The sequence below is a fragment of the Chlamydotis macqueenii genome, chromosome 1 (assembly GCF_036417535.1).
Source record: "Chlamydotis macqueenii isolate bChlMac1 chromosome 1, bChlMac1.mat, whole genome shotgun sequence".
NCBI classification, from domain to species: Eukaryota; Metazoa; Chordata; class Aves; order Otidiformes; family Otididae; genus Chlamydotis; species Chlamydotis macqueenii.
The window spans coordinates 75,566,504-75,593,784 of NC_141556.1; the positions used below are offsets into that span (position 1 = coordinate 75,566,504).

Genomic DNA, 27,281 nt, shown 5'->3' on the forward strand with positions numbered 1-27,281 from the left:
GCAAACACAGTACAGAGCAGAAGGATGGAGGGGTATTCCTGGTTCTCAGGTATATGTCCCTTTTGTCATAGGACAAAGCATTTTCCCCACAGAAATACAAAGACAGACTCTGATTCTGCACAGATATCCCCTCCAATGAATTCACAAGAGCCAGGAGTAAATCTGACCACATTAAGCTGCCTGATGGTTCAGAGCTGTAAGGGGTAAAAATTAAGAGTAAGTGTTTTAAAGAGGAATTAAACTGCTAGCCAGTGGCATGAGAGGGGACAGAGAAATTAGAGGAGGATGTAAAGATACAGCATTCTTATCTGGCTAGCTAGAGGTATCTCATTAATGGTGTGAATTACATATTTGTCTCTCTCTCTTTTCCGTACCTGGAGGCTTGTGCTGTTATCTGAAAACGGCGAATTGAAGAAGCCACTCACAATGTTCATGACGGGCTCAGTAACATACTTCTCCAGAGATGTGTCTGCATGTTTACGATCCGTGGTTGTGTTACAAACCTACAGGGATGAAGGAGGAAACAATGAGATTTAGTTCTTTTAAATAAGTAAGCTTTATTATTTTGTATTTATTATAACACATGTAATATTTGTTCTTAGTACAAAAATGAATGATTTTTATACAAAATGTATCAGAGATAACTATCTTAGAGTTCGAGCTCTATTTGTGATAGCTTATCTTTCTTCCTGAAGGTTCACATTGTCTTTTGAATCCCTTTCTCTTCTGAACAAGCGCTTTCTGGTTGGCTGTCTATTCTTTCTCAAAGCATGAAAAAAGATCCCCCTAAATCAGCACGTTGCAGGTCACTTACACATTTAGACAGATTCAAGAAGAAAATGGGCCTTTCCTCCCATTGAGGGGCTAGGTTGGAAGAAGCTTTAGAGAGAGATGAGACATGAACACATTTGGTTAGAAAGATTTTGTATAATGTTTAACTTCTTTCTACACAGTCACCACAAATGGGTGGAGAAGGTGACACTCATTTGCAGGAAAAATGTTTAAAAAAGAGGGAAACAAAGGAAATAGCATAGTCAACACGAACAGCCTTTACGATTGTAAGATAGACAGCGTTACTTAGGAAAGCCACATGGGGAAAATATGAAAGACAAGCTAAAAACAATGAAAGAATAAAAAGGATGGTACTGGGACATCTCTGAGGCACAGAAGGATGATTAAATGGTGGAAGGATTTGTACAAAAGATTCCTGGAGACACTCTTTGGTACAACACTAAAAGTTTGTTGCTGCATAAAGATGTCATGCTTAAAGAAAGGAAAAAATTACTGGGGTGGATTGCATCCTTCAGTATTTCTTGTACTTCTTTTCCACATTTGTGGATAGCTATACAGAATCATTTTGACTTTGTGTGTGTCAGTGGAAACGGTACTAAAAGGAGTCTACAGAGAGCCAAACATGGTGAGAAAGCCAAGACACTCATACTACCTCCTCAATAGCCTTTCAATAAGCAGTTCTAGTCATGTTTACAAGAAATGAAAGGCAAAGCTGTTCTCTTTTTCACCTATGCCAGCCACAGACTAATGTTCTAGGGAATCTATGCGGGAGCAGAATTTATTTTGTTTATAGACTTTTGGGGTAGCCTTCTCATTATTATCTGAGCATTTAACACACAATCATGAACCTGTGTGGTGCGTACTTACCATTACATTGTTTTATGGATGGGGAACTGAAGTCCAGAGAAGCTGAGAGAATTGCTTAACATCATAGAGAAAAGTTCGTGACAGAAGCAGAAAGATAATCCACAGCACCTGAATGTCACAGGGCAAACATGCTCTCTAATTGCACACTGCCACTGTCACACTTGGACACTACAAAACAGCAATTTTACCAGGAGCATTCTAAGGAAGGTTACTGACATGACATCCAAAAGCACCCATGTTCAGGGGAAGATACAGCTCACGGAAACACAAAAGCATTTTTTGAGTAGAGTATAAGACACAAGCATTGTGATATGGTAGGCAGAGGAATAACTAAAGGTAACTTGAGACCTACAGAAATAAGGCATCTTGAGGAGCTTTGCTTGTCTGTTTTTCTAAAATATGTCAGATAAACAAGTCATGCCCCTATGTAATGCATTTTTTATCACCCCAGGAAACAAAAGATTTTGGTCAGAGAAGCAACAGCAGCTAAACTAAAATAGCAAACCCTTCAGCCCTTCAGTTTTGGGAGAGTATGACACCACCACCCTTCCCAGCCCACATGGAGGTAACATAAAGATTCAGTTAATAATCAAAACTTTTTTCAAAAAAAAAATCATAGAACTAAAAACCTCTTGAAGTTCTTCTGCTTTTAATTAATCTGCATGCCAGTTCTGGCTGGAACCAGTAGCTCTGAGGCTCAGCATTCATGCTCCAAGTGGGAAGAGAGCGAGCTGTGCAGTGCTAGCACAGTGAATTCAGAAATCACCAAAACTAAATTCCAAAATGCTTTTAAGCTTTCCCCTTCGCTTGCCTAAAAAGCAGAGCCATATACAGGGATGCCACTCTGCTCCAACACCGGTCTGAAAAACTTCCAGCACAGAAGGAATTTGAAAATCCTCTCATTTGTATCCCTCTGGCCTTTGGGGACTGAAAGATGTTTCCCTGTAGAGGAAAAAACCTGAAATGCATGAAATGGAGATGAGGATTGAGGAAATAGTGTTTAAAAACCCCTTAAGAGCCTTTGGGACCGAAACTCACATGAATAATACTTCAAAAATTCTGCAGAGAAAGCCAGAATGACTTTACAGCTGTCAGATCGTGGGTCTTTCTTTAATCCTGCTCAGACTACAGCTGCTGACTTACAGGCTGGGCCACACGCAGGAAAGGGAAGCCTTTCCTTCAGCAGTACCCTCTCTGCTTAGTGCAAGGCTTTAAGTCATACACGGGAGAAAGTAGGTTGGCAGAAACTGTAGAAACAGGGTGTCTTTGAAAGCGTGACTGCTTTTGGCAAACTGAATTTATACATGAATCCGCCTCATGCCTGCTTCGCAATGTATCATGTTGTTAAAAGAGAATTGACAGTTGAGGACTAAATATTTCCTTCCTCAATCCAGAAATAATTTTTAAAAATGGTTACCTTTTTTTTTTCTTAACAAAAAAGGAAGGAATCCAACCTGAGGATAACACTCTCCATCCTTCACCTTAGTGCTCTCTAATAACAGACTCAGACTCACAAACTCACCCATTGACAGGCATTTGTAGCAGCTAAAAGAAAAGCATTTCCCCTTCCCCCACGCAAAAGCATCCCTTTTAGCTCACTGGAACACAGAGGATCAAAGGGCTCTTTTTCCAAATGCTTTGAAAGCTATTGTAGCATCTTTCACGAGGCTGACAGCATTCTAACTCTCCTGATAGCTACGTAAAGCTGATGTATTTATAACACATGGGTTCTGCCTGGGCCCCAGAAAACCAAACCTGAACAAATACACTCAATAACCTGGAAGACACAGCTACCCACGGGGACCTGGCTGAAAAGCAGGACAGGCCTGAGCACTTCTGACATGCTCTTCTAGGTCTTTTAGCCATTAACCAGGAAATTAAAAGAACTAATTAGGCACCTGCCCTGAGGGCTTTGCAGGAGAGCAAAATAAAGCTGCATTTTGCCATTCAGGGAAAGCAGCATATGTACACAAAATACAGCATTAATAATACACTCACTCTTCACCTCTGAAGACCTGGAGTCTGATTTCTCGTATGCGAAAGCAAGCTCAATGGTCACTAGCATCAGGACAGCTCTGCATCATTTGGCAGGGTGCAGTATGTCTGCAGGCTCACCAAGGGAACTGTGGATAGAGCCCTCTTTCCACATCTCTGCTTCTAGCCCAAGGGCAAAGAACATCGGTCATGTTCAAGGGCTAGGGAGAGTAGTTTGTCTGGGGGGTCAGCGCCAGGACACATCAGGAAAGAGCAACCCAGACAGGGAATTAAACAGGAGGAAATACATCCTGGGGGCAAAACCAATAAGGTTAAAACTCAGGATCCTCCTCCAAGGAGGTTTCTGAACTTCACTTTCAAATGAGCTTGGTTTGTCCAGGAGGGCTTTCACTGTGGAGCACAGCCACAGAGACAAGACAAACAGCAGGAAAACAGGACCTGTAGAGGTCTCATTACTGCTGAAAATGGCTACCACCAAAAAAAAAAAAGAAAGCACAAATATTCCTGTGTTAAGCTGTCCCAGGAAAAAAAAAAGGAAAAAAAAAAAACCATTTATAAGTTCTCTGTTCCACAGAGAAATGAACAGGTCCTGGTGCCTATCGTACAGCACAAGTCTTTGCACTCACTCTTTTTTTGGCCATAATTCATGGTATTTTCTTCCAATAGGTTTCAAATAAATTATTTTTTTTGCATACTTCCGTGTAAATATTTGCTGCAGGACTGAATTGAGATTCTTTTACATTTTATTCTTTAATTTCAACAAAATGAAGAATGCAAGGAATGAGAATTTAAGGCTCATAAAATTTGTGGACCATGGACTGGGAAAAGATAGTGCATGCCTATAACATCACCAAAATGCTGTCCATCAACAAGGATCAAATACAGGCCACCAGCCACCAAAAACCTGCGGTTCTGCTTCTTGAGCAGAAAGAGTAACTCCATTAGCTGGCATTAATATTAACCTCTTACAAGAAACATTACCCACTAGAAAAGGGATATGTAATGTAAGCTGTAATCATGATGTCACACTAGCTTCTCCTCATGGTCCTACTATTGTATTTCATCCTTCCAGAAGTCAGAAGATTTCCTTGGTTTTCAGACTCCAAAATATCAGGGAATGGAAGTTTAATTCAATTTCTAACTCAAACCTCAATTCAACAAGTAATGACACCATAAAGCTCGCTGCAGTCCACAGGAATTGAATGCCTGTGGTGCTAACCACATCCCTTCAGAAGCAGTGAGATTGTAGTGACAGCAGAATAAAAGATAAAACCAGGGTGAAGTGAGATTAAAGAAGGAACATAAGTGAAAGAATTTCTTGATCCCTGATCCTTACTGTACTAATACAGTAAAGCAAGGAGATTACAGATGTGGGGATTTTTTAATCTCCACCATAATGACACGTAATACATGCTCACAGAAGACGTACATAGACTCTCAACCCTCTACATACATCCAATTTATTTTTCTGGAAGAAAAGAGAAAGGAATTTGGGTTCCAAGATGCCTTTTAGAAAAGGAAGCCTTCTAGCAATTAGCAGGCTAAATGATGATAAATAAAATATAATGATAATTTGTAAAAAAAACAAAAAACAAACCAACCAACCAACCCAGTATTCTATTGTCAACTTCGAAAAAATAATTAATAAAAGAACTTCACAAAAAACAAAGTTACTGCCAGTTCAGTTGCCACCCATGACTATACTGTAATATTGAACATTTCATGAAGCTTACCCTTGCCATATCAACAAGGAAGTTCTCAAATAACTTCCAAATATGGTTACTGGCATAGATTTCTTTCATTTCCACTTCAGTGTCCACGTAACAGTGGTTAACAAAATTAACATAGGCAATTTTCACCTGCAGGAACAGCAAAAACACAAACAATATGAAATGCAACAGTGAAAACCATTAACATGCTGTTTTCTATCTGCAAAAATACTGAGCAATAAAGATGATTCTCCAAGTACTAACAAACACTAATAACAGTATGCTTATGTTTGGTTCTGAAGATTTAAGAGAGAAGCATGGCAACAAATGCATTAATGTACGTACTGAAAGATCACATGAAGAAAAAGGGAAAGGTTTTGCAAACATTCTCACTCTAATGACAAACTCCCCACAAAACAAACCAATAATAAATCTCATATTTAAATGATATTAAGACTACAAGGGCCAGGCTCCAAAGCCAGGAGCTGTCAAAACGCAGGACATCCCTGCACTTGACAGTTGACTGGTGTGGGTTGATGTCTCATGACAGGCTTGCCAAATATCAAAAGGAAGGTCTTTAGCAGAGCTAGGACTGCAATCCCTATATTCCCACAATCCTAATGCAGCTCTTGCATTAGGGGTGGGTCTAACTTGGATGTAAATGGAAGAGAAAGTTTGTGCAGCACTGGGACTGCAGCCACAGCAGCACAGGGCTTAACAGGAGGACTGCAGTCTCGCTTCTCTCCTACATTACAAGTCTGCATATGCACATGACAAAAATGGATACCCAGTCCCTGAAATGTATATATTAAATATAAACATATGCATATACACTGAAAATTTCTTGTCACAGTCAAAGGAGAGGAGATAGTTGCAAATGTTTAATGCAGTCAGGGGAAAACTCATGTCAGACTTAAAAGTTTAGTTTGGGCTTTTTTAATTACCATCTGTTGAAATTAATGTTAGGAGGAACTTCTGAGCAAAGCAAACATTTTTCTTTTTATGAAAATAATCAGTTGATCGCAAGGAAACTTTTTCACGGCACAGAAGAGTCTTTACTCCTGCAAGCCCCAGTTCTGTTGATAAGAGCCACATTTTTCCACTAGATAGCCTGCAGAAATCCATCTGACTGATACATGGGGCCAGAGCAAGCTCCTTGCAAAGACTGTGAAAAGATTTCTTTTGATCACATTGGGTTTGGTGCAAACAACCATTCCCCTTCTGATCAGCATGAGGTATCACAATCCTACTGAGAAATGACCAGTAATAGCTGCAGAATTTGGCCTCGATATGCAGTGAATAAAAACATTTGCTGGACTGCAATTGAATTTAATAAAACGCGCCTTCACCCAAAACTCCCACTGACTCAGTGCGGCCAGAATGTCACCCATCATTTGCAACAAATTCAGGCAGCAGCAAAATGTTGGCTTGACAAACCACCCAGCTGAGTCTTCACAGCTACAGCCAGAAGTTATCAGAGCATGAAACTCTCATAGTGTCTGGACAAACCCAGGAAAACAAAACAAGGTGTCTGCCCCAAAAAGCTGACAATCAGAGTGCAGCATAAGAGACAAAGATTTTTCTGTTTAAGAAAATACTGTCTTATCCTTTTTCATTTATTCACCTTAGCAAACATCATCTGTTTCCAGCCTGTTTTCTGTCCAAATATTCAACTTGTCAGGATATCATAAACAACAAAATATTTCCTGAGTTTCTGAAAATCATAAGTCTACTTCCTCATTCAGTGAATCTTACCTCAGGTATGCAGTCATCATGGGTCACTACTCTCACTATATCATCCAGTGGCAGGAGTGAATTGCACTTGATCTCTGTGTATACATTCTTTCCTTCTGTACAAGCCGCTAGCAATTCCACTAGAGTGATGTGATATGCTAAAGGTCCACTCTCATCTGCTCGATCTCGCTCTGAACACATCATCTGGAGTAGGACTGGAAATGATGCTCTGTCATTGTAGAATATCAACACATCTTCACCGCCATTTATCAGCTGAAAAAGATACCACAAAGTTTTAAGCAATCTGCACTGCAGTCATTTTCTTAATTATTTTGTTCTACCTTTAAGTATGCAAAGACTGCGTAGCTATTTAAAGTGCTCAAAAAAAAAAAAATTTAGTCTGATGTGGCTTACCCAAATGCACATGTCAAAACGATATCCAAGGCAAACTCCTGCTCTTATCTGCATAAGTGCAAATCTGGAACAACTCACCAAGGAGTGAGCTAATGCAAGGTGAATTTGAAGTTTAATTCCTATGTAGCTCTGTGTTTACCTAAGAGAGTATACGATCCTTATTACTCCTGCCATCTCAATGTTTGTTTGAAGTTAATTAATTACCCTCACCTCCTAATGTGAGGCCAGGATGCATTATCATCTCTGTTTTATAAACAGGGACTTGAGGTGCAGAGAGATTAAATGTTCTGCACTACCTCACCCAAAAAGCCTGTAGCTCACCACAGTTTAACTGACCTCTTCTGTGCCCCTGCTCAGCATCAGAAACAAAGGACGATTCTTCCCAATCCATGCAAATTTGGCAGATGGGTCTTGACATTGTCAGTGTCATGCCAGCACTTCCATTTAACAGAAGAGTGGTGTATGTGATAAATATTTGATTTTGCTACAAGCACACTGCTCATCTCAAGAGAATCCAGAGCGGAGCAGTCCCATGGCAGCCCCATTCCAGCAGACCTCACAGAAAAGTTTTGCTCTAACCTTGTTTTGAACCCCCCATACAATGAACACACCTACTGCCGGGGCTGCTCTCTGAGCTTAAGTGGAGTTGGGCAGGACAGTAGTCCTGTCTTCTCTCCATAATTTTCCTTTTAAGAATGTACTCTCAATGCAGGTGAAAACAGGCTCCCATAAACCCTTCCCAGCACAGAATACACCTTGGCAGGACAACAGTCATACGTGTTTTGTGAATAAGGCACTTGACATAGAATCATAGGATTATAGAATGGTTAGGGTTGGAAGGGACCTTCAAGGGTCATCTAGTCCAACCCATCTGCAAGGAGCAGGGACATCCCCAACTAGATCAGGTTGCTCAGAGCCTCATTCAACCTGGCCTTGACTGTTTCCAGGGATGAGGCATCTACCACCTTTCTGGGCAACCTGTGCCAGTGTTCTACCACTCTCATTGTAAAAATTTTTTTCCTAATATACAACCTAAATCTACCTCCCTCTATTATGAAACCATTACCCCTTGTCCTGTCACAATCGGCCCTACTGAAAAGTCTCTCCCCAGCCTTCCTGTAGGCCCCCTTGAGGTACTCCAAGTCTGTATGTGATATGAAATACTAGCTTAGTGAATTCAAAAGTAGAAATAAAGGTTGGTGGAGCTGTTGAGAAATGGGAAAGCAGCAAGAGCAGGAATGAAAATTAGTCTCCCAGAGGAACTGAAAAGTATGAAAAATCAAGAAACATTTCATTACATTTTCCAGGGTTTCAACATTTCAACTTTTAATTTTACAACTTTTCTGACTGTGTTTTCCCCATTCCTTGCTTATTTTTCCTTATTTTTACTTTGACAATTCAATAAAGTGAATTGTGAATTCAGTCCTCCCTGCAATTCCTACTTCTCATTTATCTTTGGGTTTATAAAATGTTTCTACTCATGACTTTTCAAAATAGACATTTTCTGGACAATCCACAGGACAGGAAAAAGTTTTTAAAGGAACAAATTCTTGTGAGGAAGGAAGGAGATAGTGCAGGGACTCAGACATCATTAATTTCATTGCACTTAGTGGCAAAAAAAAAGGAGAAATAAAAGTATTCAAAATGTTGGAAAATTGACCATGAGCTCAGTGATGGGGGGGGGGGGGGGGGGGCGGGGGGCAAAAAAGAAAACAAAATCAGCAGCATTTTCTTCCAGCAAAGCATGTTTTCAATGCGTTAAGACGTCTATGCAAGTATAATGAAGGTGGGTCAGTACCAGAGCAGCTGTTGATGCTCTGCAATGTATCACTCCAGAATGCTACAGATAATAGAAAAATCTGCTGCCACATTGATCTGGTTCAAAAGTTAATTCCGCTTTCCCTTTTGTAATAATGTTTGCACTGATAGGCACTGTCCTTCCAGGAACCTCAAAGCATCCTTGTAATGAGAAAAAGTGCCCTAAGGAACCTTTCAGGTCGGTAAACATCATTACTAGCACTCTACAGACATGAGGACCAAGGATACGACAAGTGAATAAGCCAAACTGGGAATGTTCAACATACTTTATGAGAGTACTCTTTTGTAGCGGTGCTCCTTCATCTGTATGGACTTTCTAAAACATGGAAATATGATCAGTTTATCCCTTACTCCCAGTAAACAGGAATAAGCTACAATATACTTCCCGTGGGTAAAAGAAAACATAGGAGTAGCTGAGACATGCTGTACACTCATACTCTAATCTTGTCTTGTGATAAATTGTTTATATGCCCCATCTGGAGACACAGAAGAAGTTACACCACTTGTTTAAGATCACAAAGTACATCTCAGTTATGTACTGAGAAACTGTCCTGACTCCATGGCAAGTTCCAACCATCTGGCTACGCTCTTCCCTTTCTATTGAATTGCCATTCAAGTGCCATTCAGATTTCACTACTAGCATTCATTTCTAACAAATTCATCATTGCTTACCTGTAGTTTCATATGTCTTTTTAAAACAGACCATCATCTTATCCTCTTTAATCAAAACAGGTGTGCCCTTCCCCGCAAATTCCTACAGGACTTGTGATGTAAATGTCACATCAGAGTTAATTTTTATTTTTGTCATGCAGTCAGCTTGAAAATGTAATATGACAATTTATCATTGTACTATTATAGGTCAGTAACAAAATGTATTTAAGTTGAGGAAAATCTAAAAAATCGTTTGATAAGAAAGTAAAAACCTGTGGTGGAAGGGGAAAGATCTAAAAGCACAAAGGCATAACTGTTTGAATTATGTAAATCAAAGGCTTGTAATTGATACTGCATGTTAAAACATTTCAGTCAAATTGAAAAGGTTGAGGTGGATTCCATTAAAGGTTATCCATGTAGGCTGAAGCTTTATTTTCTTAATTAGAAGTTTTTCCTCTTTGTTGCTGTGGGACAAAATTTCAGAAGGTTTTAGTTTTGTTCATACCACAACTAGAGCTTATCTCTGTTTTCGTTGTGAAGATGTCTCTTCAAAAAAAAAACCCAAAAAAGAATGCACCTTCTGAAGTAAATAAAAATGTTCCTTGGAAGACTTTTCACCATATTCAACTTCACCCACTTATTAATCTCATTGAATTGTTAACATAATTACAGTTAAATGCACGAGTGTCTGCAAGTTGAAGACTTCATTTATCATGCACACTATATATATGTGTGTGCTTGCAGACAAGTCAATTAGGTATTTTCCTAGTAACTTTATTGGCATAAAGATTTGTCTACAAACCATTCTGTGGAATTTACCAGGTCAGACTCTGAATTTAGTTAGTTAAAGCTAGAGTAGCTCTACTGACTTAAAGGAAATGCTCCGGAACAAAAGAAACAAAAGCAGAAACTAGAATTACTACTTGGTTACACACTTAAAAACGGTCTACAACATTATTTAGACAAATCCATAGAGGTAAAAACCTCTTATATGACAAAACTATGCCAGAATATGGCAAGTTTCATGCTTAAATGGGATCCTAAATTATAGTACAGGAAAATGAAGGTTTATGTAACTCTGAGATTTCCATGCTACATCATCTACAAATAGACATCTCTCTATCACCATGCTAACACTCATGTTTTCTTTCTAGTAGTTATACAGATGGCCTTACAAAATTAAACTCCCCAAAAGGCCTGCTAAAATATTCATTATTTGTGATCCCATTTAAAATTCTAAAGCGATGATGCCATTATATCCCATTGATACTAAGAGCAGAAAAAGCAACCTCAAAATACTAGTGTGTTAAAAAGACATCACATGAGAGTGATTAACATACGAACCCTTCACTTACCTCTGTCATTACCATGTCCTGGCATTTTTTCACATATTTGCCATCTGCTTTCACAATGGTCTGCAGGAAACGCAGGTACTCCACATGACGGCCATGGGTCTCAATACAGTGTACGAAGTGCTGCACCACTCTTTCACTAATTTCATTACACAGAAGGTAATTATTCATGAAGATGTGCCGCATGGTTTCAGCTTCCAGGAGCTAAAAACAGATTAAATTCAAAGCAGCCTTAGAAGAACAGCAGATTTGTATTGAGATTGAAAGATTCATAGGATTCTAGAGGAGCAAAGGGCACATTGGTAAAAGGAAACTGGAGAATGTGCATCAGCCTAGTGATGAAGCAATGACCTTATGGCCTAGCTTTCATGCATGAGGGGATTTCTTCAAGCTCTCCTATGAGTACAAAATGGTCCTAAAGGCGACATTAACAAAATCTGTGCCCATGTGGAAGATGACAACACACACATAACGCATTATGCTGCTAGACCACTCTGTAGAGACTTTGGTATGCACGACAACTGACACTGCCTTCATTCCACTCACCATCAAACTTTGCATTGAGGAAAGCAAATAAGACGATTAGCTACCTCTATAGTAGCTAACGGAACCATACCTGCCTCTATGGTTCACAGAGGAAGGCATTTCCAGCTGGCAAACCATTGCACGTGTAGTAGTCCAGTCACTCTCTGAGAGAACATCTCTTTCCACATTAACTACAGAGGGAGCCTAAAGGCTATGTTTCTAATCAGAGAGCAGCACAGTACAAGAGGAGCAGATCTGCAGCAAGAAAGCGATGCTGCTGAGGACCCAGCATCCAGACTTCATGCATTCTGGGGGCTTTTGCTTCAAACTTGTTCTAGTTTGGTCCTCTGGACTAAAAGCTTATGAGGGTCAGGTGTGCTCCCAGAGTATACCTTTCTGTTTAGTGTCATCTGAAAGGAATCTACACCAAGTTTACAACACAATGTGAAGAAAAGCACGGTAACTGGGAAGATCAGAAGATCACATTTGAAAGAACAGAAATGCAAGTGCAAGTAGGCTCCATACTTGGCACCTGAGTTAACTGTCAGTGCTGGATAGGATGGAGTCTGGGCGCTAGTCCTCCCTGTGGGCAGCTCATTGCCCTTCACTAACTTCACCAAAAAAAAGCATAAATGAAAAATAACAGCACAAATGTTTCCTAGAGTAATGTATATAGGGCAGAGGTCTACAAACCTAAAACTCACGCTTTTTCAAATAAAACCATGTTTTTGCTCAGTAGGTCTGCCACAGAACAGGGTGTCATGCTATATGACTATATCGGTAAACACACACACACACATATATATATATATTTAATTTTTAATTAAACAGAGGTTTAATGTCAAGACAACGATTGAATAAAAGATCAAACTTTAGATTAGTTGAACCAAATGGAAGCATCATCAACAAAAATGTATGGGTCTGATTCTGCTGCCACACAAGCCTCACAACAGCATATTCACAGCATCTTCTACTCTGACTTGTAGGCCCTCTGTGAGTGAGTTAGAATGAGTAAGATCAGAGTCAAGCTAAATATGATGTGATGAAGTGACACATGTTTATAGATACTTCCAGTAAATCCCACAGGTAATATTGTTTTCCACCTCTAAAATGACAACGTTAAAAACAATGACATAAAGAGCAACGGTAAAGGAGAAAAGACAGGAGAGAGAAGAGAAGACAGTAAGGGAGAAAAAATAAGGACAGAGAAGAGAAGGCAGAGAGGGCAAAATTTAATGAAATAATTTATTTATAGGTGTAATTTTTCAACAAGTCCAAATTTACTTCCAATTATAATATTGTCCTAAAAATGAAATACTTACCCCTGGAGTTAAGAACAAGTTGAGATTTTTGTGGAGGAGAACTTGATTCTGAGGATTTCCTCGACAGAAATTCTGAAGAAAAGTATGGGCTAGATTCATAACTTCATTCATCTTTTCATCGCTCTGCAGAAAGAAAAGACAAACTAATCAGCTGGGCATACCTAAGCACACTTGTTAAAACTGCACGGCGTGAATTCAGCCTTTTTTAGGGCAGGAATTATCCCTCTGGCAAAAACAACTGATCCAGTTTTCTTCAGAGTCACTTAGAGGCCACACCTTACTCTGAATTGACTTGATCACAGGGAGTCACAGGTAAGGGCACAAACTCAAAGTAAGATTTCCTCATGCATCATTTCCTAGATATAAAAAGTGCCAAGTGGCTTGATTTTCAAAAAATGTTCTCTAGTCTGCATTGATTTTAAGCTTTTGAAAAGCTTTGGCTTTTATGTAGTTGCATATAGAAACAGATGTATGCATGCATGTCTGTGTACACCTACGTGCATATATATGTTCATACTCCCACATAAATATATGTCTAGTTTCATCTCCTTTTTATATTTCTCTCATATAATACGTGAACCACCTATGTGAACAAGCACTATTTTACCGAAGAGAGCTGAACCTAGTGTCTATATCAGAGCACTAGTGTGTAACACTCAGGAAAATGCAGCCCAGAAGAGGTTTTATCTCCTCTCAGTGCTTCCTACAAGATGTAGGAGGATGTGCTCTTTAAAAGAATATCTAGATCATTCATTTGTATGCTCAATGCCACTAAATTAGTGCAAAACCACATTATCTTCTGAAAATCCTGCAAGTGGAAGTAGGTTAGAAGCTTCCACCACAGAAACAAAGAAATTACTTCAGACTTGATCCTTGAAAGATTTTGTCCACCTTACATATCTGCAATAGCACTCACACCATCATTTCATGTCTGTACCATAGTTGACTGGATTCAATTAAACAAAAACATTCACACTGATTGTTGGGCCTTTTCAGACCTTTTCTTTTATTGAGTTCATGTTCTTTACCACTAAAATTATGAGGACAACCTTTTCATAGGGTATCTGCAGAAGGTCCAAGACCACCAAGTGGGCGCCCATATTTTTCAGCAATCGCTGCTGTTGATTCCGACATTTTTTATTCTGAACACAAAGTTTGCTGAGTCGAATCAAAATCTATAAACAAACAAACAAACAAATAAGCAGGCAAGCAAGCAAAGAACAAGTCATGTCAGACAAAACCAAACAAAAATACATTCTTTCAAAATAAATACTAAATCTACTTATCAAAAAAATGTCAAGCAATTTTCTTCGCAGATATACCAACCTCTTTAACAATATTGTAGTTATTGCTTTTATTGCTGTCTATCTGAGGTTTTTTCGTCCCATCCTGTATTGGACTCAAAATATTTGGCTCCTGTAACAAAGAACATACAACGAGTGGAAATCTATTGCATTTCCTCAACATGAACTAATTTTATTTAATAACAGCAAGTGAAGAAGCAGCATTACAGCAGCTCATAGGGAACAGATATAACAGAGATAATAAACAAAAAGACTCTTCAATAACCATCCACCAGTTACTGTCCAGTGAGTTAGAAGATGTACATTCAAGTCCTTCCCTTGTTTCAGATTTCCAACATGATTAGAGACTATTACTCTATCTCTTCATGATTCTGACCCTCCTAAAAAAGAACATGTCCCTAAATCACAGACTAGACGTCCCAAGGAATTTAGATACTACGAGAAGAGGGACCACAGAGGTATTTCAATAGCCACCACTTGTTCCAAAAATCTCCAATACAGCTAGAAAGATTACCAAGTCTGTGTATGTGAACATAAAAAGTCTGGAGAAAGAGCTTAAGATGACCTCTGTAGTTGAGATAAGTAGAGTAGGGCTCTCAGCAGGAGAGAAGAACAAGTAGCATGTGGAAATTAGAGATGTTCCTCCCATGAAGATGACACTTCTGTCCTTATCTCCAGATGATGCAGGAAAAGATTTAAAAAACAAACGAGAACCTTATGTTAAACTGCAACATCCGGTCATGATGCCATATGCTCTGGGTTCTGGCTCTTAGAAAGCCCTGGCAGGGTATGATAAATAAGAGAAATCAAGTCAGCAAGTAACTGCCAACACCCATGCACCTTTCCATGTGTATCTCAGCCAAAGCATGGAAGAACATCTACACAAATACACTTAGAATACTGGTAGCGATTTTTTTTTTCCTGCTGCCAGCTATGGTCAGTCTTTCTTATCTGGAAACACAAAAAATTTAAAGATTGGAGTTTGGATGATGAAATTATTAAGCATGTGGAAAAACTGTAGCAGATCTTGAAACTGCCTCACAGTATAATCACAAGGATGTAAACCAGTGTGACAGCCTAAAAAAAAAAAGAACCAAACAAGTGCGCTTCTGAGTTTCATCATATCCTCAAACTTCCCACTGTTTTAGAGAAGAGAATTATGCTAAAACACACACGTGCAAGCCAATCTGAATGTTTATACCTCATGAAACCTCTCTCTGAACCTTCTTAGCTGATGGTGAAGATTAGGAGTTCTATAAATCCCATCTTAATAAACCCCGTCTTAATTTCCAGTGGGGTAAGAACAGCTGCACCACTTGGCCATGGAAGCTGTTTATAACGATGTCAGCACTGCTGTTCGGCATGGTCATGTTGATCTATGCAACAACAGTGCATTTTTATTTGTTTAGGTTTGTTAGTATGCATGCTGCCTTCTCTCTAGCTGTTTGAATCAATACTTTGGAAGATATTTCAGGCTCTTTGCTGTAATTAACCACCCTCCTCTGTTCTGGGACTGCGGGTTAACCAAGATTAATTTACCTGTTACTTTTATCCACATTATTCCTCAATCAACGTAGTTTTATAATCCACGCGAACCATATGTTTCATCTGGAAGGGCTGATCAGCATTAAACTGCTGAATCTATCCTTTCTCTTAACCAAATAAAAACCTGTTTCTTGAACCCCTAAGAGTGTGCCAGGGATGTAGTTATCAAGAGATAATCACACCACTGGGATACCAGAGACACTCCGTTGCATATCTTGCCGCATTACGCCCCGTGATCTGTCATGCTTTTCCATAGGGGACAGGGAGTCACACAGATCGCACTGAGAAAGCTTCTCATCCAAGTTTCTCTCCCCATCTTTAGGAAATAATATTTTCTAAAAAAGATTACTTCCTCTATTCAGAAAATTCTCAGGATATCAACTCTGCATCAGCCTTAGGATCCTTTCTTGACAGCCTCCAGGTTTCAGTCTGAGCAGTTCCCCACTGCTGAAACAGTCTCACTCATCTCAGCAGGACAACTGTGCAAGGCACTAGTCAGCATCACGGTGGCACAGCTTTGCTCTCCACAGGCTGTATTTACTTACCAGGGGAGTGAGTGGCACTCTTCAGAAGTTTCTATGCGCAATCTCAACCTATGGATTCAGGAGATGTTTGTTTAAACATTCCCAGAACCAAAGCAAACTGCCACAGACCAAAAAAGGACAGTAAGTGAACACCAGACCCTTAAGGGTGCTGAATGTTTGTGCCACTTGAAACCTCACTGAACTTTCTCAGCAGACGACAAAGATGAGAAACTCTTGAAATGCCATCGCACTGTATTCCAGCTCCACCTGAGAGCCCATTCACTGAGACTGTCTATTCTGCCTCCACAAATCTGGTGCTACACCACCAATGCATACTCCAGCAACGGGACAGTAAAAACCACACTTTCCATAGTCCATGGTATCTATACAGACTCATAGCATCCTTCCTAGAAATAACAAAGTAAAAAGGCTTTATCCGCTTTTCCCTTCTCAAGCAAGACTCAGTTATGTGAGATCAATTTCAGCATTTCTTCCTAATCCTATATGGTGTCTAATTTATGTCTGACCTAACTCCAAGCACTCTTTCCTATAATTCTGATCTCCAATTCCTATCAAGATGATCTTGCATGGATGTAAGATTTGTTGGTTTTCCTGTGGGGAACTCTAGATACTTTATTTAGAAGAATGTGGTCTTTTTTTTCTACAGAGCCATTTCTGGAGTCATATGACTGAAAAAAAAAAAAAAACGAAGCATAAGTCTCTTATGGTTATGACAGAAAGGTTATGACAGAAAGGTGGAAACAATTACCCTAAAAGACTCAGAAGCCTAAGGGCAAACAAAAATCTATTTGATTTCTTAAAATTCTTATGCCAATCTTGCAATGTGCTTCAATGAGGACAGAAACTTGGGCTTAACAGAAGACTGTTCTGGAATGTAAAGCCCTTGTGCACACTTCAATTTTGTTTGGGAAAAATTAAGCACAGGCAAACGAAGCATATTCCCTAAAGACCGAGAGGTTCATCCAGCTCAGTACTGAATACCCAGCATCCATTCCAAGAAAGCATGGATGTCACAGGGATGTTTATCTGCTTGAAGCTAGCCACCTGCTTCACACATTGTACATTATGACCAGCACCTCACCTCTTACGTCTGACTTAAGATCTCAAAGAGAGTATTCACTGTTTAAAGTAGTGCCAGGTAAAAACATTTCCTGACTCTTAAAGAATAATTTAACAGAGGAAAAAATAATGGGCAAGATTCTGAGCTATTGTAACCTGGCACAGCTCTCACGGAATTACCACCAGATGATCTAACCAGTTGTGCAGATTACATATTACTGCTCTGATACAATACTCTCTCAGATCTGCCAGAGATAATATTGTGCATCTACTGAAGCACTGTTAATCCATACAGGCCCACAAATGCCTCATGGGAAAAAAACACTGAATCCCATTTAGAGATGCTTCTGTTTCTAGCACATTGTTTTGTCCCCTCTTCCTGGAGTTTCTTTGCCGTGAGGGCTATCTGTAGGAATAAAAGGGATCTTATTACACTTTTAAAATGTATTATAGCTAAAAAACCTTGCCAATATCCTGCTGCAATTCTGTATCCCGTTTCCCCATTACGTTTTTCATTCATTAAATACATAAAGGAATATTTTCTTTCCTACTAGAGCTATGTTTGAGGAAAGAAAGTAGGAAATCCCACATACTTAAGTTCATAAAGTACAGATACCTTCCCAGTTCTAACATCACTAAATTCAGCCACATTGTATCAGAGAAAGAGTAGGACCTACGCTGTCCCAAGAAATTAGGATTCTCCCTTGAACTCCTGGATTTTCCATCGGGGAAAAGCCACCTAAAATCTGCTTTCCCATCTGAAAGGCCAAGTGTACGTCATAGACATCTGCAAACATCCTGTGTCTTCTCAACGGCTCTTCCTTTTCCTTCAAGCACTGGATTCACAATGCTGTATAATCTCCACTTGGCTTCCTACTAAACTTCCCCTGATGGCTTCCTTGCCTGTTTTCTTTCCATTAGGGTAGAATCTACCACCAAGAGAGTAAGGGAAGTGCTGTGTCAGAAATCACAGTTTTTCATCTCTTCCCACTTCCTCTGATGAAAATGGAAAAGTGGGAATAAATATTATGTGGGAAAGTCTGCTTTATCTGCTATTATGCCACAAACCTCAACTGTAGCAACTCTTGTAACACTTTGCATTTTCTTAAAGACTCAGATTGGAGTTAGGTGATTACATGAGGACCTTAACTTTCACTTAAAAACAAAATTATAATTTAAAATTAATTTTTTTTTAAAATCAGGTCTTCATGGTTCCAGATTCGAATTCTAAAGTTTCTCAAATCACAATATATACAGAGAAAAAGATTTGTTTGCCTACAAAATCTCAGTATTCTTACATCAGTCTTAAGCTTGGCGGAGAGTCAAATTACTTATGATGCTTGAAAATATGGGTTTGATTGTGCTCCTCTCCCCTAGTTGCAGGAACAGGTACTTCCTACACCTTCTTTCTTCCAGCAAGTCAACACAACTGCCAACACGTGATCCCTAGATTACTTCCTTGGCCACAGGGATGCCATACACTTGGCTTGCTCACTAGTACAAAGACAGGTCCGTAAGGACAGGCTCCTATGAGGACAGGCTGAGAGAGTCGGGGCTGTTCAGCCTGGAGAAGAGAAAGCTCCAGGAAGACCTGATAGTGGCCTTCCAGTACTAAAAGGGGCTTATAAGAAAGACGGGGAGAAACTCTTTAGCAGGGCCTGTTGTGATAAGATGAGGGGTAATGGTTTTAAAATAGAGGGAGGCAGATTCTAGACTGGACATAAGGAAGACATTTTTTACAACAGTGGTGGTGGAACACTGGAAGGGGTTGCCCAGAGAGGTGGTGGATGCCACATCCCTGGAAACATTCAAGGCCAGGTTGGACGGGGCTCTGAGCAATCTGATCTGGTTGGAGATGTCCCTGCTCCTTGCAGGGGGGTTGGACTAGATGACCTTTAAAGGTCCTTTCCAATCCAAACTGTTCTATGATTCTATATAAGAACACAGTAACCAAAAGCAGGCAGAATAGTGCACATTCTTGCTTTTGCTATTCTGATTAACCAGACCACAAATTTGCAGTTGTTCATTAAACTACCTATCAATATGGAAACAATTCCATCAGCAAAGGCTTTAAACTCACCTCTATTGGCTCTTCTCCTCCTTTGGTTTGATTGTCGCCCACCTCTCCACTCTCATAATTGCTGCTCTTCTCAACCCACAATTCCGATTTTTCTACAGTCAAACGTAGCTGATCAAGATCAGCTTTGATTTGCTTGTAGTTATCAACATCTTGATTAGACACTAACAACTGAACCTGGAAATACAGAAAATTGTGAAGCTATTACAGTAGTAGCACCAGCACTTATGCCTGGGTAATTTGCTTAACAGTTTCCATTCTAAGCCTCTCTTTTCAGGTGCTTTATGTAACCTTCCCTATGAGATTGAAACATGGCACACGCAGGTTTTTTAGCCTCCATTCATGAAAAACCTGTAACAGAGACAGAGACTGTGGCTGCCTAAAACAGGACAGGTATAATATTCACAACATTTCTTCACCTTCTTTCATATACTGCACAAGCACGTATTTACAAACCCTTGAGTTCTATGCAGAGTTAGCTCTGATGCAATGATTATGATCCTCATGGTATTGAAGCAATACAGTTGTATGGTATCAAAACAATATGGTTAGAAATAGCTTATCCCCTCAGCACAGTACTTCACAAGAATTAAAAAAAATAAATATGACCAGTAATTGGGACATGCAAAGAAAAGACAGAATGGCCAGCAACTTTAGTAATCACCTACATCACCATAATCAATTATTGAAAAATAACATATTTTCAACACTGTTAGGCCAGCTTAGAAAAACTTGTTCAAGCTGACTTTCAGGTTCAGGTAATTTCCCATCATCTGAGTGGTCGCCTCTACTAAGATTAACCATTAACTTCACTTCTTTTTCTTTTTTTGTACTGCTCAAAATTTTCTGAGCTTTTTTGCACTGTTAATTGTAGTTTTTGATTTAGCATGATCTACACATCTCCTTCCTTTGTAACGCTCTTTGCTCTCCCAAGATTATTAATGAAGATAATATGCAAAAAACCTAACAACAATCTTCACAGTAAATCAATAAGCGCTATTAAGAAATCACACTTACATGAAAGATTATAGTCACATTGCAGATAAGAACACTGATAGGGACACTGTTATTAAAAAAAAAACCTCACTACTTGCAGGCAATATTCACTATTTTGAAACAAAGTTTTCATCATCTTCTCTCTTAGTTTAGTAAAACCTTGTTATTTTACAGAATTTATGAATGCTGCTCATCCACAGTAATTCATATTCCATGTCTTTTTTGTTTACTTGTCAATTAGCTTTTTCCTTCCTTTACAAAAAAATGTTAAGCTACTCAATCCTTGCTTACCTGGGAATAACAGCTATTTATGCAACTAACCAGCGTGATCTAACTTTTAACTATCTGGTGGGAGGCCATTATGCTACACTGCAAAAAACATTAAACAAAAGCTTTCCAGGTCTTTATCATTCATCTGTTTTTAAACAAGAGAAACCTCCACATCTTACATAACGATGAGACAACACGCTATCAAACTCCTGAAATAAGCATCAGATGGTCTTATCAACATATGTTATATAGGGTTACGTAACAGAGATATGTCTGTCATCCAGCCCCATGACATCAGATCTCCCCATCCTAATCCACTGACACATGGAGCCTGCACATGCACCCTTATCAAGCAGAAAGAATAAAAGCTGAAAACAGGCTTGGCTCTATTCCTCCCTTCCTGTTATTTGGGCATTATCTGTATCATGCAGCAGAGCACAATGCAAGGACACCTGAATTAGAACTAGAAACACCACATGAATAACAGGAGAGCTTTATACCCAGCCAAAGCAGCCCTGAAGACAGGGAAGTCTTATTACGGACACCAGTACACTGCTTGCAGAACATGAGCTAACAACTCTGTCTCTGATGGATCACTACATCATGTCTCACTGTGAGAGGTGTGTCCCAACTGTCACCACAGACCTATGTTTTCAGTAATGAATGCAATGCCAAAATAACTGTTTCTAGGTGCATAGCTATAGCTAGCACATATGTTCAACTCTAATTAAAAAAAATAAAAAATCTCTGCTGAATCTGGACCTATAAGAAAATAACACTGTCATGCCACAAACAGCAATTTAGGTAAGAAAAGCAATCTTTGGAAAGACTTTCCCCACAGTCAGTTTCCTGGAATAACGTTATGCCCATCCATACCTGTTTAAATGCTTGCAGAACTTCTGCTCTCTGGCTGAAGTGCTTAAATAGCAGGTGCAGAGCACCTGAGAGCAAAGGAGGGTAGTCGTGCATGATGAGGTGAATGAGGACGCGTAAAAAAGTTCTGCCCCCTTCGTCATCAAGCTGAACTGCACTCTTCTCCTTTCTGCAACAGAAATGGGAAAAAAAAGACCAAATAAAGTAAATTAAATAAGAAAAAAAATAAAAGCTTTTGACATAAATATGCCTGTACACAAAGTCTTCATTTGACAGAGCTCTTAAAACCAAATGAAATACACTGCAAGATGCAAACTATAAACACTTTAACATACTTTATAAGGCCTTCAATGCTACAGTCATATGCTGTTGCAGCAATCTGGTAGCAGAATGGACACTACGGAATGAAAGTAAGCATGTATGAAATGTGTCAAATGTTGTGATTAAAATCCATATTGCAAAAGCATTCATTTATGTCTTGGATAAGTTATGCCAAGCTCATCCCCAACCCAAATTAATTGAAGTAAACAGCATTTCATCAGAGATTAATTTGGCCCTTTCCTTTTCACTTCTTCCCTTTACAGCTGCTATTAAAATTTCATTTAAGAAAAAATAAGCTCAAAAATAGTAAGAATTGCCAAAGGCATCATATTTCTGGAATCATATTTATAATCTGGAACAGCAGAAAGCAGATTTACACTTAACATATCAAAGCAGAAATAATGTTTCCAAGAAACCACTGAGTCTCTCTGTTCATGTTAAAGATGCAGATGCCAAGGGCTGTGTGTTGTTTTACATTGTGGGAGTTCAGGGAGAGGACTGGAGGTATTGCTCTCACCAGTAAAGACTGAGAACACATAAGAGACTGAGAGAGGAAAGATGAGAGCGCACATATTACAGATGATTATCCTTAGCTCCAAGAAAAACTTTAAAGTCTACAGCCATGTCTAAATGGAATTCATTTTTACTGGTATAATTACAATTATACCCGCAAAATTAAACCAATATAGTGATAATGGTAATAACTCTCCAGTGTGGATATTTTCCATGCTTTTTGTTATTGTTGTTCACAGAGTAGCTGAAACCACTTCCAAAACTCTGCATGCATAACTTGTGATCTGCAGGCCTCTGGTGGTCCAGAAGATCATGGCAAGTGGTCCACAGTTGATGTGAGGAGTCGTATGAAAGAGATTATTGTTGACATAACTTTCTAAATAAGTTCAAAGAAAGGTGCAATGACAACAGGTCATGTAATTATGATAAATACTGAGGGTCAACAGTAACCTACTGATCCAAGAAATTTGGGACTACAGCCATAAGGTATATAGAAAAAGATCTTTCTTTAAAAGCCCCCACGTGAGGAATTATAAGAGAAATAAATAGTTAGTGTGTTTTAGCCCAGTATACCTGTACACTATTCCCCAGCTACCTCTGAGAACAAAGCAAAAACTTTCTACCAACTCTCTTGCAACTAAGAGGGTGGTCATTTCCAGTCCCACAACCATCTATAACAACTGGGCTGTTTGCTTGTTTGAAATCCAGGTCTTTTCTAGCACTTTTCTATCTGTGTAATAAGAAGTAGCCAAAGGAAGAGAAAAGGGTATGAAAACACACACAGAAAAAGCAGAGATTGTCTATGAGCAATATCAATGTGAACAAAGAGATGAATACAGAGAGGTAAAACTTCATAGAATATACCTGCCAGCAAACATGGTTTCAGCTTGAGCTGCAATTTCATCTATGTCAGGAACAATTGCTGGAAAACAATCAAAATAAAAATTAAAAAACAAAAAAAAGCCAATTATTATTGTTTAATCTGCACAGCAAAACTTAACTCTGTTTCTCTTTAAAGTAGATGTTATCAGGTAAAGGTCTAACTGCATATCCCTCGACTAGGCAAAACCAGAGCTCCACGGTGCAAGGAGCTGTACAATGACCAAGAATGAATGACAGAGAATATGAAACTTAAGATAATTTTTGCTAGATGAGCCAACCCACACAAAGCAGCTAAATGAGACAGATGAACTTTAGAATATTTATCATAAACCAGATTATTTACCACATCATCGTTTTGCTTTAGAATACCTTTAATACACCTTACTACTTAAGAATTCAGTACTTTAGACCTAGCCACCTCTCTGTTACACAGCACCTCCAATTAAAGCAATGCTCCCCTTCTTGCAGGTGGTCACAGAGACAGCAGTCAGCCTTTTGAGCACTTGTGTGCACATGAAAGCACCCTGGAAAGCCACATCATTCCCATACCACATTCATCTTCCTTAAAACTATCCTCATCTAATCCCAACCATTTTTTCGTGATCTATCCTCCACTACATTTGTCTTTGTGCAGTGGTTTGGGAAGAGTACAAATAAGAGAATAAATTGTCATCATGGGAAAAAAGGATTATGTTTTTGTTAGAGAAGGATATGGCAGCAAAAAAAAATCTTATTTTTATGGGATTCCTTAAGATTTTCATTTTCCCACAAGCTTTTCAACTTTAAGCAGCATGCACCTTTCTGGTGTAGCTGAGTTCATTGTTTTGCAGTAGTCTACACAGAATTATTTTACATTGTAATACAAGAGTGACATTTACCTGAGGCAATCCCTGGTGTGTCAGGTGGGGATGTTGTAGAGCTATCAATGGTTTCATTGTTTTCCCCAAACTCCCTCTTATAGATAGACAGCATGTAGGATATTCTATAGTCCAGTCTAACGCTGAGGATAAACTACAAGAAAAAAATTTAAAATAAGACTTTTCCTTTTTTGAGTTAGGATTTTTCTGTAGTGGAACATACAGGGATACAGAATTATTTTAAGTAAATTATTTTAAGTATATATGTACACTATGAAAAAAGAATCCATTACATGCATCAGTTTTCTGTGATTTCTTTCTTCCCTCTGATCATCCTGAGACATACTGAACTCTATCCTATCGACTGCTGAATACTAAGAAGGAGACTGGATTTGTCCACAGGCTCCATCACACATCCTTCTCCACACTGCCTGCAAGCCTGATCAGTACATTCAAACTCATGTTGAATCTGATTATTTCATATTTCAGTTGGACTTCTAATGCCCCATGAAGATAAGAAGTGGAGTGGGGCTGAGAGTAAAGATAACAGGCTCAAGGCTCACCCTCTCAGATGCCTGACAGCCAAAGGCAGCGATGCTGCAGTAACTCCAGGCTCCCATGAAGTGAAGCACAAGCCTGGTATTGTCTTTTTTTACATTGCCAGCCATCAGCTGAGGATGTGAGGAGCAAACAGCATGTTCTTCATGAGCTCCTAGCAGTTTTGCCAGCACACAGAAAAAAAAAAACACCACCAACAAAAAAAAACAACAAAAAAAGTTTGGCTTTGGAAGCTACCACTGTAATGGTAGCAGAGATCTCCCTCACTCAACATTCTGCTTTCTTCTGACTCTTGGTGCCTTTTGTTCCTCAGCTGTGAAATCAGAAACTCATACAGAAAAAATCCTAATTCAAAGCTGGAAGCGCTGCTTTTATATTGAAATAGTGAGGAAAATAAAACATCAGTACAAGTTTAAGGACTGAAACATACACATCTGACACTTGGGGGATGGACTAGATGACCTTTAAAGGTCCCCTCCAGCCCAAGCCATTCTATGATTCTATTCAAGAACTTACTGCCCATCAACTGAGTTTCAGTGTCTCCCACACACATGCTCCTTGCCCACAGTAAATGCAAGCATACAATGAAAGAGGTTTAAGATCATTTAACGTATCTTACAGTCCATGGAGATGAAAGCACGTATGTTAAGTTACCAAGACTCAGGTGACAGGTGATGACTTAGCAAATGGTGGCAACCTGCTTCTTTGATCTCTAACTGAATTCAGACAAGCTTCCCAGACCCAGAATACTGTAATAGCCTTTGACAAGGACTATACCGTCTAAAAGCTAATAAAATGCCAGTTTAAGAAACAATATATTTTCTTTAAAACCTTCAAACCAAAAAAAAAAAGAAGAAAAGGCAGGTTTATTTTGGGTCCATGATGAAGCTACCCTATAACTGTACAAGCAAGATTTTTAAAAATAAAAATTTCCCAAGTCCGCACATAGTCAACTAAGTTTATCAGGCTATCTGTTTAAATCTGGCTGCTGGCAGAATGGAAGTTCTTAAGTAAAAAATGTCTTTACTTAAAGGAATAAAAGGATATATTGAGAATCAAATTATTATAAATTGAAATATTTCTTAGAATAGAATAGTTTTAATCACCATTGTACTAGCTATGCAGGATAATACAATAAATCTAAAATGTTCTTCCTCACCATTTAGGGTAATAGCACAGTAATGAAAGGTAATGTGATTTAAATTAATTCTCCTCCATCGCTCCATCGCATATTAAACAAAATGGAATTATTTTGTATTTCTCGTGAACTAAGATCATATATATGCACATTTACTGTGATTCACCCAACATATGACAATTTGCTAATCCACAGTAATTTGACCATGTGATTAAACCATTACTAACAAATCACGTACTAAGTAACAAATCAGGATTAAATGCTCTCCAATCCCAGGTGCTCTTGCGCTGGACGTGCTATGAAAAAGGAAAGGATGAGACTAAATTTTATTCTCTTGCCTGTGAGCAGACAAGGAATGCACAGGACGAGGCTGGTGCCCTGGAATCATTCTCCTAGGTATCAACCAGTAAAGCAAGACAGTATGGAAAAAAATTCAGTCAAAAAACAAATGAAAATGAGAATCAATACACACGAATGGTGTTATTTAGATGATATAACTTCATAACACTCTGTCCTTCACCATAAGCCGTAAACTAAAGGAGCTCTGGAACCAAAGTATGCAGTATTGCAGATACTCTAACCATTGACAGTCTTTCAGATGACAAGTAATTCAGGTAATCTAAATCATTTATAAGCAGTCAGAACAAATTGAATCCTTCAAAAGTGACAATGGTATCAACAGATCCACAGAATTCATAGAAAACACTGAAACATTCCTTCAGTGCATAAGTATTGCAGAAACTGTGATTTGAGATACAGAACAAATGTGTGCCACTTCACTTACTAATGGCACAAAGTGAAAATTTTCTCTCAGGAGGCACGCTAGTGTTGTGCAGCTTGTCAGTTCAGCTAGCAGAAAATCATAGCAGCCCATAGATTACTCTCAGTCTAACAGTGGAAATCTGAAATGGACTTCAAAAGTGCATGGCCTTGCATGGCTTCCATTGATCTAGGTCCAATTCTGCCCTTCACCAAACTACTGTAAAGGAAAAGTCAAATACTGAAGTCAAATAATCTACTCCAGTGTAAAATGAGTGTTAATGAGACTGGCAACAGACATACTGTCTTCAGAGAACATTAGTGGGGCAGATTAAAGGACAAGTTCTGCCTTTTCACATTAATAGTGACAGAGTTTCTACAGCATCTAGTTCCTTCAGAAGTGAA

The 27,281-nt window shown here is 39.0% G+C and overlaps 1 protein-coding gene across 1 annotated transcript in view; it reads right to left on the reverse strand.

Moving 5' to 3' along the window:
- The window catches only part of ITPR2 (inositol 1,4,5-trisphosphate receptor type 2), a 267,039-nt gene that overhangs the window by 135,272 nt on the left and 104,486 nt on the right, over nucleotides 1-27,281 (reverse strand). The window contains exons 23-33 of the mRNA XM_086756987.1: nucleotides 24,443-24,575; nucleotides 23,547-23,604; nucleotides 21,852-22,017; nucleotides 19,713-19,886; nucleotides 14,506-14,595; nucleotides 14,229-14,354; nucleotides 13,180-13,302; nucleotides 11,336-11,536; nucleotides 7,119-7,370; nucleotides 5,388-5,513; nucleotides 375-503 (exon numbers count right to left, since the gene is read on the reverse strand). Of these exons, the coding sequence (XP_086613113.1) occupies nucleotides 375-503; nucleotides 5,388-5,513; nucleotides 7,119-7,370; nucleotides 11,336-11,536; nucleotides 13,180-13,302; nucleotides 14,229-14,354; nucleotides 14,506-14,595; nucleotides 19,713-19,886; nucleotides 21,852-22,017; nucleotides 23,547-23,604; nucleotides 24,443-24,575 (1,578 nt within the window). The remainder of the gene's footprint in view (nucleotides 1-374; nucleotides 504-5,387; nucleotides 5,514-7,118; nucleotides 7,371-11,335; nucleotides 11,537-13,179; nucleotides 13,303-14,228; nucleotides 14,355-14,505; nucleotides 14,596-19,712; nucleotides 19,887-21,851; nucleotides 22,018-23,546; nucleotides 23,605-24,442; nucleotides 24,576-27,281) is intronic.